A 12,704-nucleotide genomic window follows, 5' to 3' on the forward strand; every position below is an offset into this window, starting at 1 on the left:
AGAAAAGGGAAGGACGCAATACTCTGCAAAGCATATGCTGCAAAAATGAAGTGAATCTCACACAGACACAGATACTGAACTTACCAAATGGACCCTGAAACTCCCAGTATTTACCTAGAAACAAAATGCATTGCACACATTAGAATACTTCAGAACCATATTTTTGGCTATGTGTCAGTGAGCCCCAAAGGAAATACACTTAATCAGAGTTTTCCAGTTTGGACCTCTTCTTAAGTACAAATTTGCTCAGAGCACTGTGCTGACCATTTATCAATGTAGCCTCACCTCATTAGGAGTAATGGAGTCATTTTTAAGTATGATCAGGTTTTGTGCACTCTGCCCACTCTGTCCTGTCAGATGCCTCTCAGTCACCACTGCAGAGGGAACCGTTCCCGTTGGCCCACAAGTATTGTAAAACATAAAAGTGTCACTTCCCGATCCTGCAGTTAAGCAAGCCTTATAGCAGTAGGTCTTAGTGAGAGACCCATTGCCCCGCACTTCAATGAAATGGGGCTGCACTTTTAAACCTTGAGGCAACCTCGCATCAATGTTGTTGTTGGCCTGCTTGTACAATTCAGCAGGGCACCGTTCTCTGACCCCACAGAAACCTGTGCAGCAGGAGTCCCCATACAGACTGTATCTGTAGCACTTGATAACAGTAAGCCCAATGATTGTGAAAAGGAAAACGAAGGAGATCGAGCACAAAGCAATAATGAGATAAAGAGTGATTTCTGAATAATTGCTCGGACTTCTAACGTGCCTTCTTGTATCAGGGATGATTTTTGAAACTCTGTCCACCACGGCAACTGTGATGGCTACTGAAGAGGACATCGGTGGCTCTCCATTGTCTCTCACCTCTACCGTCAGGTTGAAAGTAGGTGTGCCCTCCTCCCTCAGTTTTCGAGTAGTCCTAATCTCCCCAGTATGGAGCTCTATCCTGAACAAATCTGGATCTGAGGTTTGCACCATGTAGTAGAACAACCAGGCATTTTGACCTGAGTCCCCATCAATGGCTATAATTTTGGTTACCAAATATCCAGCATGAGCTGAGCGTGGGATCATCTCCAGGGCTGCTGAAGTGTTGGTTGAGGTAGGATACAGAATCTGTGGAGCATGGTCATTCACGTCTACCACATAGATGTAGACAGTGACAGTGCTGCTCAGTGATGGGATCCCAGCATCCTGAGCCTGGACAACCACATGGAACTCCCTTAGTGTCTCATAGTCAAATGATCTGACAGCATACATGTCACCACTGTCAGATTTAATGGTGACATAGGAGGCAGCAGGTAGCCCTTCAATCTCCCCATCCAATAGAGAATAAGATATGTAGGCATTTTCGGCGACATCTGGGTCAGTGGCTTTGATAGTGCAAAGCAAAACTCCAAGGGGGTTGTTCTCAGGGACGTAAACTGAGTACACAGGTTCCTCAAAGAGTGGAGGATTGTCATTGATGTCAGAGATGACCACATGGATCACCTTCTGAGAGGAGAGAGGGGGGCTCCCAGAGTCTGTAGCTGTAACTGTGATGTTGTAGGCTGCTGCTTTCTCACGGTCCAGGTTGCCTTGGGTGATCAAGGTGTAGGAGTTCTTGAAAGAGTTGAGCATGAAGGGGAGGCCGGGGGGAATACGCAGGCTCACCTGCTTGTTCAGCCCTGAGTCCTGGTCTGTGACACTCATCAACGCCACCACAGTTCCTGGCCTTGCATCCTCTGGCACTGGGCTGTACAGGGAGGTCAGGACCACCTCAGGAACATTATCATTGGCATCCACAATGTTGACCAGTACTTTGCAGTGCCCAGCCATAGAGACAGGGCCCTGGTCAGTGGCTTGCACATAGATCTCATAAGAGGATGCTTCTTCATAATCCAAGGTGCCATTAACCCGCACCTCCCCTGAATGTGGATCCACGTGAAAGAGCTGCCTCACCTTCTGTGGGGTATAGCTGCCAAAAGAATAGATCACGTCCCCATTGGAGCCCTCATCAGGATCTGAAGCATTGAGTTTGACAACTAGCGTGCCAGGGGGTGAGTTCTCCAGCAGGTTCACAGTATATGTGGACCGGTCAAAGGCAGGTGGGTTGTCATTGGTATCCACAACTCGCACAGAGATCTGAGCTGTGCCGGACTTGGGGGGATCCCCACCATCCACGGCAGTAAGCACTAGCTGCAGCAGGGCACTTTGCTCCCGGTCCAGCGGCTGCTGCAGCACAAGCTCCAGGAGCTTGCTGCCACTCTGGAAGCCTTTAAGGTCCAGGGCAAAGTGGCGGCTGGGGCTCAGCTGGTAGTTCTGCACAGAGTTGGTGCCCACATCAGGGTCCTGAGCACTCTCAATGTGGAAGCGGGCCCCGGGCACAGCAGACTCACTGATCTCCAGTCGGTAATCCTGGCGGGGAAAGCGGGGCGCGTTGTCGTTGATGTCCAGCACCTCCACCTCCACGTTGTGCACCTCGATGGGCTGCTCGATGACCAGCTCCAGGCTGAGAAAGCAGGCGGGACTCAGCTCACAGAGCACCTCTCGGTCCATGCGCTCCCGCACCAGCAGCGCCCCGCGGCCCAGCTCCAGCTCCAGGTACTGCCGGCCGCTGCCCGAGGTGAGCCGCGCTCCCCGCTCCGCCAGCCGCCGCGGATCCACGCCCAGGTCGCTCGCCACGTTGCCCACGAAGGCGCCGTGCGGCAGCTCCTCCCGCACCGAGTAGCGGAGCGGCCCGCCCGCCGTTCGTCCGCTGCTCAGCCCCAGCAGCAGCAGCAGCGGCAGGCCCAGCGCCACCGCCCCGCCGCGGCTCCGCCGAGCCGCCGCCGCCATAGCCGGGGGTGGGAAGCTGCCGGAGCCGCCTCGCCCGGCCTTGGCCCGGCCTCACACCCCGCCGCCCGGCCGCTTCATGCGAGCGGCGAGCAGCAGCCGCCGGCCGCCGCCGGCTGCCCGGCCCATGCTCGGCGGCTGCCCGAGGCGGCGGCTCCAACCTCTCTCAATCCGGCGACTCCTGGGGGGAAGAAGAGGAGGAGAAGGCGGAGGAGGAGGAAGGAGGAGGGACCGGGACTCGCCGGATCCGCTTTCTCCTGCTCCAGCTGCCGCGCGGGCGGAGGCGGGGGAGGACGCTAAGCCGCGGCTGGCTCCGGTTCAGCACCGCGGCCGGGAACAGCGGCTCCGCGGCGGGAGGGGCGGGCTCCGGTTCAGCACCGCGGTCGTGGACAGGGGCCCCTCCGCCGCTCGCCTACCCCGGGACCGCGCTCCGTTCCACTCCGCCGCGGGGCCCGTTCCCGCGGGGAAAGGCGTGCGGCCGAGCCCCGCTCCCCACCGCGGCCCCGGCCTCACCCACGTGTTGCCGCCCCTCGGAGAGCCGGGCCCCTCGCCGCCGGTAGCCGCCGCCGAGGAGGGAGGGAAGAGGTCCGGCTGTGCCCAGCCGCACCGCCCCTCGCCTCCGCCCGGTTTCGCTGCTGAAGCTTCGGGGGCGCGGGGCGTGCCTCGAGCCGCCTGCACTTCTGGACCTGCTGCTGCAGTGCTAAAATGCATCCGCCTGGGAGAGTTAAATCAGCGCAGGGCGCCGAAAAAAAATCGGGCCTCCAGCCAAGCTTGGTGCCGTCTGTGTGCCGCTGCGGTGGATTTGACGACCTCTTTCTCGAAGACCTGCCCCTCTGCTCCCTCGGAGATTCATCCTCGCTGCAGCACCGTTCCTCTGCCCAGCCCCTGCGGGGCCCCTCGCCCTCCTTTCACCCCTGCTGCAGCCCCGCCAGCTGTTGGGCTGGAAGAATTCTGCAGGTCACACCCACGAGTTCTGAGCATTTAAGGTGGGCTTCAGCTTCCCTTCAACGCAAGAGACAGGCTCAAGGTGATCGAGCGCAACTGGAAGAAGATGGAGAAGTGCAATACGAGCTGTTTTCCAGTTACTGCTCTATCTTCCTCTGCCCTCATGTTGGAGGACTGACAAAAAGTGGAGTGATGAAATTCAACCAACTCAGCAGTGGAGGGAGGTGCTGCAGCTGCAATAAATTTTTACCCCAATGCCACAAATCATAGCGAAGGCAATAAACTTAAGTATCCGTTCATACAACACGTAAGTCACTACGCTGATGCATTTATGGAGGAAAACCACTGGACATAATCCTCCAGAGGTGCATACTGTACCTATTACCCTCTTGCTTACCCCACCAGGTCTTTCCGAATGACTAGTGAGTCTTTCCTGGATGGGACTCGTCTATCAAAGGCAACAGTGGACCTCAATGTTCAGCTAAAATCTTTTTCATTGCCCTCTTGTGGGTCTGGGCACCTGTCCCGATGCAGAGTGATTTTTGAGAGCACAAGCTTACACTGTGAATCCCAAAGACTTTTACTACAGTGTACCTTATGCACAAACCCTGGAGAACAACTGCCCTAATTTTGACTCAACACTGCTGAGACTACCAGTCTATCAGCTTTTAACTGTAGCCACTATTATCAGAGAGGAACATTATAAGAGACAACATCCAAAGTAGAGTCACCACATTAATGTTCAATATTGATGGGCTGATTTACTTTTCAAGGCCATTTTTGTGGTCCAAATATTTGCCTTCATGTTTGTTCTAATATGCCCAGTACTCAAGGGTCTGCAAGTATCATGGTGGAAGCACCCTACTTATCTTTTTCAGGAGGACAAATGTAGGTCTGTGCAGAGCAAGAAGGGCAGATGGAGAAGCCAAGTACCTAGAATATCTGGAAATCTGCCCATTTCATCCAGTGGTCTAAACAGGAGCCAAACACTTAAAAAGAAAAAAAAAAAAGAAAAAAAACCTTCTAATTTTTGGCTAGCTACCCACCTTCAAGATCTCAAAATTCACAGATTCAGAACAAAATGCCCTGATAGCCAGATGGAACAAACTACCTAAACAATTAGAAGTCCAAATTTGCTTTTTTTGGTAGTTTTTTTTTTTTTGCCATTTTGAAATTTTTGCATCTGCAGCACACATGGATTATGTGGCTGCATGTCAAAACAGCTCACTGTTGACATATGAAACAGAACACAGAACAGACACACCCTCAGTTTTCCACACAATCAAATATTGGCTTATCCAGACAGGCCATGGAGCATCTCTGCCCCACACCTCCCAAGTGTACAAGTCCTTTAACAAACATGCATCACACCAAAAGACAGGGCAACATCTTAGGCCCTGCTTTAAGGAGCTTAATGGTAGAGATTTTCTCATAAACACACAATGCTCATGGTAAGAGGTAGTGGGAAAACAAAACCCACCTCTGCGGGCAAGTTTCCCTTTCTCATTGCTCCTAGACCCCAGTGATTTACTTCTGATACACACTGAGGCTTGTCTCTAGTGCATTCCAGCTGGGTACCTCACTAAGTGACAGCTGGTGAATGCTTAAATACTGCCCATCACTATTTGTATGCTACCTAGGCTCATCTCATAGCACTACAGGATCATTAAAGTTGGAAAAGACCTAGACTCATCTAGTCCAACAGTCCACCTGCCACCAACATTACCCACTAAACTATGTCCCCAAGTACTACACCTATGCTTTCCTGAAACACCTCCAGGGATCCAATCCCTTTGTGAACAGCCAGCACCGTGCACATCCAAAGTTTTGTGAAGCACTGCAGAATGTAAAACTGTACAAAGATAACACATACATAACAAAAGTATTCTAAAAAAATATTCCACAGGATTTGAATTCCCTTCAAATATGTTTCAAAATCTCAAAGTCAAGTTCCTACAAGGTTTTTCTCCTAATTTCAAAAATTTAAGTCCCGTGATTGTCTGGCCTCTGGAATTTTTGTAAGTCTTTTAGAATCAATAAAATTAAAATAGATTAATACTGTAGCTTGGCTGATACACACTAGCATTTTACAAATGCAACAGTCTGTCTGAAAATATTAGCTTTACATCATTTAGGTTGATGACACCATTCTTAATTGATATACTGAAACCTCCTCTGTACTGATTCAATGTTCCCTGTGTTATTTTGAATCTACATAAAATTCATCAATGGCAGTCTTACAATTTTAGGTATTTCCACTGGCTGCAGTGGGAATGCTGAGTCAGTCCTGCAGATCTTGGGTTTTAATTCAGGAAAAACTCCCATAGAGAAAACACCTTGGAGTTTGGTCTGTGGTAATATTGATTTGTATAGCGAAAGGCAAAATGGAAACACAGAAACATCATTTCAGTTTCAACTGTATTGGGGCTTTGAAATCTGGAGTTTTGCTTTCCAGAAACTTCTTGACATTTCATAAAACTCCAAATTCTGCAATACCTTAAAAATCACTAAATAAAAATGTTTCCAGGACTTCAGAACAATTCACAGAAGAAAGAGCACCAGAATGTGTTCCCACAGCAAAAAACAGCTGATAAAACATCCTAGGTTAAATATCCATTTGCTGACAACTCTGACAATCCTTGAAGTGATTGGATACAACCTGCATGCAGTACTTGTATACACGGGCCTGCTGGGCTTCACTGACACAGAAATTGCACCACTATTTTTTGCTTGGTTAAATTAAATGGTATCAGTCCTTTAGTGTGAGTACAAACATATGGGGGTAGAAAAGAACACACTGATTTTACCAAGTTCTTCAGAAGTAAATTAAGTTATACGATAGTAGCTATTAGTTATATTGTAAGATACAGATACATATCAATGTATTACTAGCAATAGAACTGTTTCAGTGTAGAAAGTCTTCATATTCCTATGCAAGCCTTTCTTGAAATCTTACTATATATAGGTACGCCTGAATTAGTAGCAGCACAACACAACGCCACAGAAATATTTCTGTGCAGATATTTCTCTTGGGAGTGATACAATTATAAATGGACACAGTGCTGTAGGTATTGAGGGCCTTAAAAGTTTATCTATTTCAAATCACATCTGTACCAGAAACAACTTCATACAACAATGTAACTAGAATCACCTAAATTTGCTTAAGCTGCAATAAATCTGTTCTCTTTACTTCACTGAAGAGTCCTTCCTCTGGCTACTCCCGAGTCTCTCACAAAGCAAAAGTAAAGAGATATCGGAAAAAAGGAACATGCAACTGTATGCCATGTTAACTGGAGAACTGCAAGGAATTTTGACACCTGAGAAGACATTTTGACTCTTTGCAAATAATTTCATCTTCAGTAAGGCAAATCCCTAAAACACAACATCCAGTGACTCAACGTTGTGATGTAGCTCCATTCTGAACTTGTGGGATGTTGCAGATCCAAGGAGCAGGCTCTAGATTTTTGCACATAGTTTCGTTGGCACATACTCTTTAGCAACAAGAGATTATTTTAGTAACCACACAATGCTCTTGGCATACACAATTCCTGCCTGCAGATAAAACTGTGTGCAAAAAAAAAACAGAGACAAGTCCAGAGAATCCACACAGTTTAGCCATTAACAAGGAGGTAAGCTATGTCATTCTGTAGAAAACCCTAGATTTTCTCTGCATATGCCCACTTGCATGTGGTGCCTACAGTTTGCCTGCTTTGCTTAGTATTAAATCAAGTCAAGAGGAAAGGCACAGCCATCAGTCACAGGCCCAATTGCATCAACCACAGTGGAAAACAACACCCATAAACAGTAAGGGAATGACTCTTGCAGACAGTTCTTTCAGAGAGGTGCTGGACTGTAGCACCTTATTCTAGCCCACGAGTACTCTGTCATCTATGGGAAGATCTTGTTAATCTGAAGGGATACACACTAATTCTTCAGTCCAACACTGTTTCACTTTGCTCCCTTGGGATTCCTGAATTCTGCACCCCACTCACTTCAGTTGTGTCCCCCACCCACACACACATCATCTCTGAAGGAGACAATGTAGAGGGCCTTACATTTTTTTCTGGAGACTCCTCATGTCTCAAGTACTATCTGATCAGGAAAATTTTAGGCAATGTAAAGGCAGGAGTGAAAAGGGTTCGACGAGCTTCCATCAGCCTCCATTCAGCTACATAAACTCAGAGATCCCAAAATATGAGCAAGTAGGTTCTGCAGCGAGAACAGGGCCACTGATCAACCCTTTGAACAGAGCCCTGCAGTTGAACCACATCTGGTCTTCATTCTCGGTACAGGATTTTCTGAGGACATGGGATTCTTCCTCTTCCTAAACATACTGCAAAATGCCTCCCTTAGGCAATGTAAACTTCTTGTTTCTACATCCAACCTCTATGCTCCTTCATTCCAATCATATTCTGCATTTGAATTCTTTGCTGACAAATGATCGTTTTACATGCAGCTTGCCTCCCCTTTGTTTGGACTAGGTACTGTGCCAAATTGCTCAGCTGGATTTACTCTGTTCTTTCATATCCTCCCATAAATCCATTTTTCACCATTGGTATGAATAACTGGTGAGATTTTTTTATTTTTATTTTTTGTATCACAGACATCTAAAGCCAGACTATTTAAAACACCGCTGTTATGGGAACCAAGGCTGCTAAACAGTCAGAAAAAATCCTGCTTGTATTTAGGTCACAATTTCTTTTCAGTAGCGTACTTGATGCTATTTCAGAAAATTGCATGTAAAGAAAAAGTGGTGGTGAGCTGGGATACAGAGAAGAAGGATCTGTGTTGTAAACCTGAATTTAGGCAAACCACAGACAAACTACATGTAACAAGTATACAAACAAAATGCATTTCTTTGCTCCTCAAGGTGTTCAGTTAATTATTTCTGACTTGTAATCTAAAACATAAGGATTGCTATCTCTCTGACTCATTCTGTTTCTCTTCTGCCATATTTATTCCAATAACTACAAATCCTTCCAGTAACTTATTGACAATTACTGTCAAATACTGTGCCATTCTAAATGAAAGGACATTAACAACTTGGATGTGGACAGAATAATTTTCATCACTGTAAAGTCAGTTAGTGCTTTTCTTTACCAATACTTTGTTTCTTTCCAATCTCTGCCACCAGCTTTGTCAGTCTTCCATGCACACTATGATTTTTCATCTCAAGCCATCAGCACTACATTCCAGCTCAGCAATCTGGGTGTAACACATCTTCTAGTCCATAAACAGATTTCTTCCAGATCATTAGCATTATTAACATTTAGAAATATTTAAAGGGTGGGAGCCAAGTGAATGGAGCCAGGTGCTTTTTGATAGTGTCTTTTGACAGAGCAAGGGGCAATGAGCACAAACTGGATCATATGAAGTTCCATCTGATCATGAGAAAGAAATTCTGTATTTTGAGGGTGATAGAGCACTGGAACAAGCTGCCCAGAGAGGCTGTACACTTTACTTCTCTGGGGCTATTCAAAACCCGCTCAGATGCCTTCCTTTGCAACCTACACCAGGTTACTGCTTTAGCAGATGGTTGGACAAGATGATCTCCAGATGTCCCTTCCAAACTCTAGGATTCTGTGATATATGATTTCATATCTTTCCCTATCTCTGCCTGTTGCCTTATCCCATGCTTCTCTTCACAGGTTTTACATAGCCCCTCCATGGAATTTGAGGACTGAGACAAAGTTATGGGCTGGCTGTCTCCCACCTTAAATTGAGTATGAATGTGTCACAGCAGTTGCCCAGAAACTGAAGAATCAATTATACTTTCTGCTCTAAGGAGTTCAAACCGCTTTCCTCAACTTCCTGGAAAATGTCTTTATCATGAACCACAGAATGTTCTACCTCTGTATTGGGGAAAATAAATAAATAAATAGATCTGCCATTCTAGGTCAAAGAAAACACCAACATTAATAATGTCATCCTATGTGCTCATACCTGAAGTGCTCACTTGCAAAGGAAGAGAAGAAGGCAGAAACTTGCTTTTGCTTTAAGAATTTATACAAAACCATATTGGTATATAGTTTTCTGTAGTATCAGCTCTTATTTTTCATAGCTTTTGTCATCTCTCTCCCCCTGCTCCCCAAAGTACCTGGTTTTGTTAGTGATACTAAACTATCTCCTCAGCACAAGACCTCCTGTTCTAGGCTCACAGTACTAACGATCCTGATGACACTGTCATAGACAATGGCCAGTATCATTCTTTATGTAATAACACCTTTTACTCTTTGCTATGTTTTAAATGCTTTTTTTTTATACATGACCATTGAGTTCAAGTCTCTACTGCTGACTCCTGAGCTCTAATAACTCATCCAAGTTGGACTGACAGCTCTAAAACTGTCAGTGTTGACTTCATGTTCACAGATTGGTACCTAAACCCACCCTTCTATTCTGTCTCTTTCTATCTATCTATTCTCCTTCGTGAATATTTGTTCCGTATGTTTTGCTTTCTTTTTCATATTACTAGTGACAGTAGTAATCTTGTCTCTTTCCAGAAAATATTCTGCTCTCTTTATGCTGATTTCCCTTATTTTTCCTTCCTCAGCTTCCTAAGAGTTTTTTGTTTGTCCTTCTGGATATATGAGAAATTGTCGGTGTTCCAAAACAATGCTGATAAGGGGTGCTGATGTCTCCTTTTCCCTTCATTTTTGTCTACACACTTCAGATAAAGTGAGAAGCTAAGCACCAAACAGCAGCACTGAACCAATGGAAATTGAGACCTAGGTGTAAAAATAGAGAGTGAGAATGAAAAATACAGGTAAGGAGTAATATGAGGAACAGTCAGTCACCTTATTCACTGCTGAAAAAGACTGACAGTACTTTCTTCAGAGCCTGTCACTTCTTCTCATTTATTAGCAAAAGAGTTCAAGTTTGCATTATAAAAGACTATGTGAGTAGCTAAACACTGGGTATTCACTCCTTTAAAGACACAGAGTGAGTTATATCTATTAAATGTATTCTGCTCCCTGCTTATTCTTAAGTGTGCCTTAGTAGTTAACCATCTAAAACCTGAAATGTCCTCATTTGGATCTGAAAAGGAGCCAGGTAGGTTTTCACACTGCTTCAATGATGACCTAAGTTTGTCTTTGAGCATGTTAGAAGTATTGACTGTCAGTGCCCTAACTATAAACTGTACACCTTGTGCTAGATCAGATTTTGCTTTTTTGAATGTCAATTCCATCTCCTTCATTTGCATTTTCAGTTCTTGGCCAACTGCTCACCTAATGACTTTTCCAGATTTGTTGTGTTTCCTAATAACATCTCCATGAATTCCATTATTCTACAAAAGTACATCAAATTAGAAATAACAAATTGAAGAGATAAAAGTGTATCCTAAGCTTTACTTCTGATGTTCAATTTACTGAGCCTCGTATCTGGGTAATCATACCGAATTCAGATCCACAAAGCAGCACACACACAAAAAAAATCCACCATAATGAAGATCTCCTTTCCTTAGCAGAGTAACTCTGCTAACTACTGAGTAGCAGGATCACCACTTGTACAGGACAGTTGACTCATGCTTTTGTTATTCAAAGATACTTTCACTGCAACCATTTTCTACTTGCCTGCTTAAACCATCATAAATACTTTTTCAGGTTACCTAAAATATAACAGACCTTCTCCTGGTTAAATAAGGAAAACAGAAATAACAAAATATACACACACCACTAGCTGAAGCATGCATTAACTTGTTTCACTGGGCTGCAAATACCAAGTGTATTTTCTTAGCAAAACAGACCAAAGTGCCACTTCAGCCCCAACCTGACAACTTAAACATGGGTTAAATGGTTTGTGTTCATTCCCTGTACAGGAATGCATTCCAATATGCATTCAACATGCTGTATGCAGCCACTCCAAACAGACCAAGACCTGAGAAGTCTAACATGCACAATGTGAAGATGGATTATCCAATGGTTACAATGAAGCATTTTTCACATCCCTCGAATTTCTTGGAGCAGCTGAGAGTGACAGGTCTGTCCTTTCTCCCTCCCTGGCACACCTCCACTGCAATGCTATTATGGTGGTTAGCACCAAGCTACAAGCGTCTGCTCCAAACTTGCATGAGGTTCTTACACAGCAGCAAGCTACAACTTTCTCCTGAAGCCAAGCCCGTAAGGCAGCACTGAAATGATGAAGGACATTTTTTCTCCATTTAAAATCAGACTCCAAATCCTACCATGCTGAGTGCTACAGAGCTGCCCTAAATTTCAGCAATCTCTCAATTTAATATAACAAATAATATTTCAGCAGAATTTAGAAGTGTTGGAATGACCTTCTTTTTCAGGGCTGCATTGTAGGATTATCCATGTAACTGCTGTTTTCTTGATGTTAGAACAAGTCAGTATCAAATTTACCATGTTACCATAAAGTGGTCAATCAAGAAACTCTCTAAGACTCAAGCTGGAGTGTTAGAAAGTAGGCATTCTTCAATATCAGTGCTGGTTGCATGGAGATACTCTCCTCCTATCTTGCACAGAAAGTTCTTCAGTTTATATGTATTCAGAGACCTTCTCTGAGGTACTTACATATTCCATCCAAAGACTCATGGAACCTCCCTTATCTATTCAATACAAAGTCGCACAGAACCTCCCTTATCTATTCTATACTACAAAGACATAGACCCTTCCCTGAACACCTGAACAAATGACAGGGTTATGCATTAAAGGTCTTATCAAGCTGCAATTTGTGTCAACCAGGAAAAGAAATCATTAGTGTTATTCCTTCTAAAACATAAAAGTGGGGCAAACCATCACCTCTAGCCCTGGCTATAGCACTCAAACACAATCCCCATGCTTTCTGCAGCCAGAGCCTCAGCCACCACTGTGGTATTACTCCAAGCAGCACCAGGCAGAACCGGCTAGGTAGCAGGTCACTTCTTTGCTGCAGAATGGATGAACAACTGAAGGAAAACCAAAGTTTTGCTCAGGGCTTCTAGAGCTCCCTACAACAAA

General features: G+C 45.1%; 1 protein-coding gene across 8 annotated transcripts in view; it reads right to left on the reverse strand.

Moving 5' to 3' along the window:
- LOC110405172 (protocadherin alpha-C2-like) overlaps nt 1-12,704 on the reverse strand; it is a 75,990-nt gene that overhangs the window by 42,824 nt on the left and 20,462 nt on the right. For 2 of the 8 annotated variants that reach the window (XM_021410233.1, XM_021410230.1), the window contains exons 1-2: nt 286-2,839; nt 85-114 (exon numbers count right to left, since the gene is read on the reverse strand). The exons of 1 other annotated variant lie outside the window; for it this stretch is intronic. In XM_021410233.1, coding sequence (XP_021265908.1) covers nt 85-114; nt 286-2,805 — 2,550 coding nt within the window. In that variant the 5' untranslated portion in view covers nt 2,806-2,839. Of the gene's footprint in view, nt 1-84; nt 115-285; nt 2,840-12,704 lie in introns of those variants that run through there. 5 more of the 8 variants (XM_021410237.1, XM_021410234.1, XM_021410238.1 and 2 more) reach the window with 5 other exon arrangements.

The sequence above is a fragment of the Numida meleagris genome, chromosome 12 (assembly GCF_002078875.1).
Source record: "Numida meleagris isolate 19003 breed g44 Domestic line chromosome 12, NumMel1.0, whole genome shotgun sequence".
Classification (NCBI taxonomy): Eukaryota; Metazoa; Chordata; class Aves; order Galliformes; family Numididae; genus Numida; species Numida meleagris.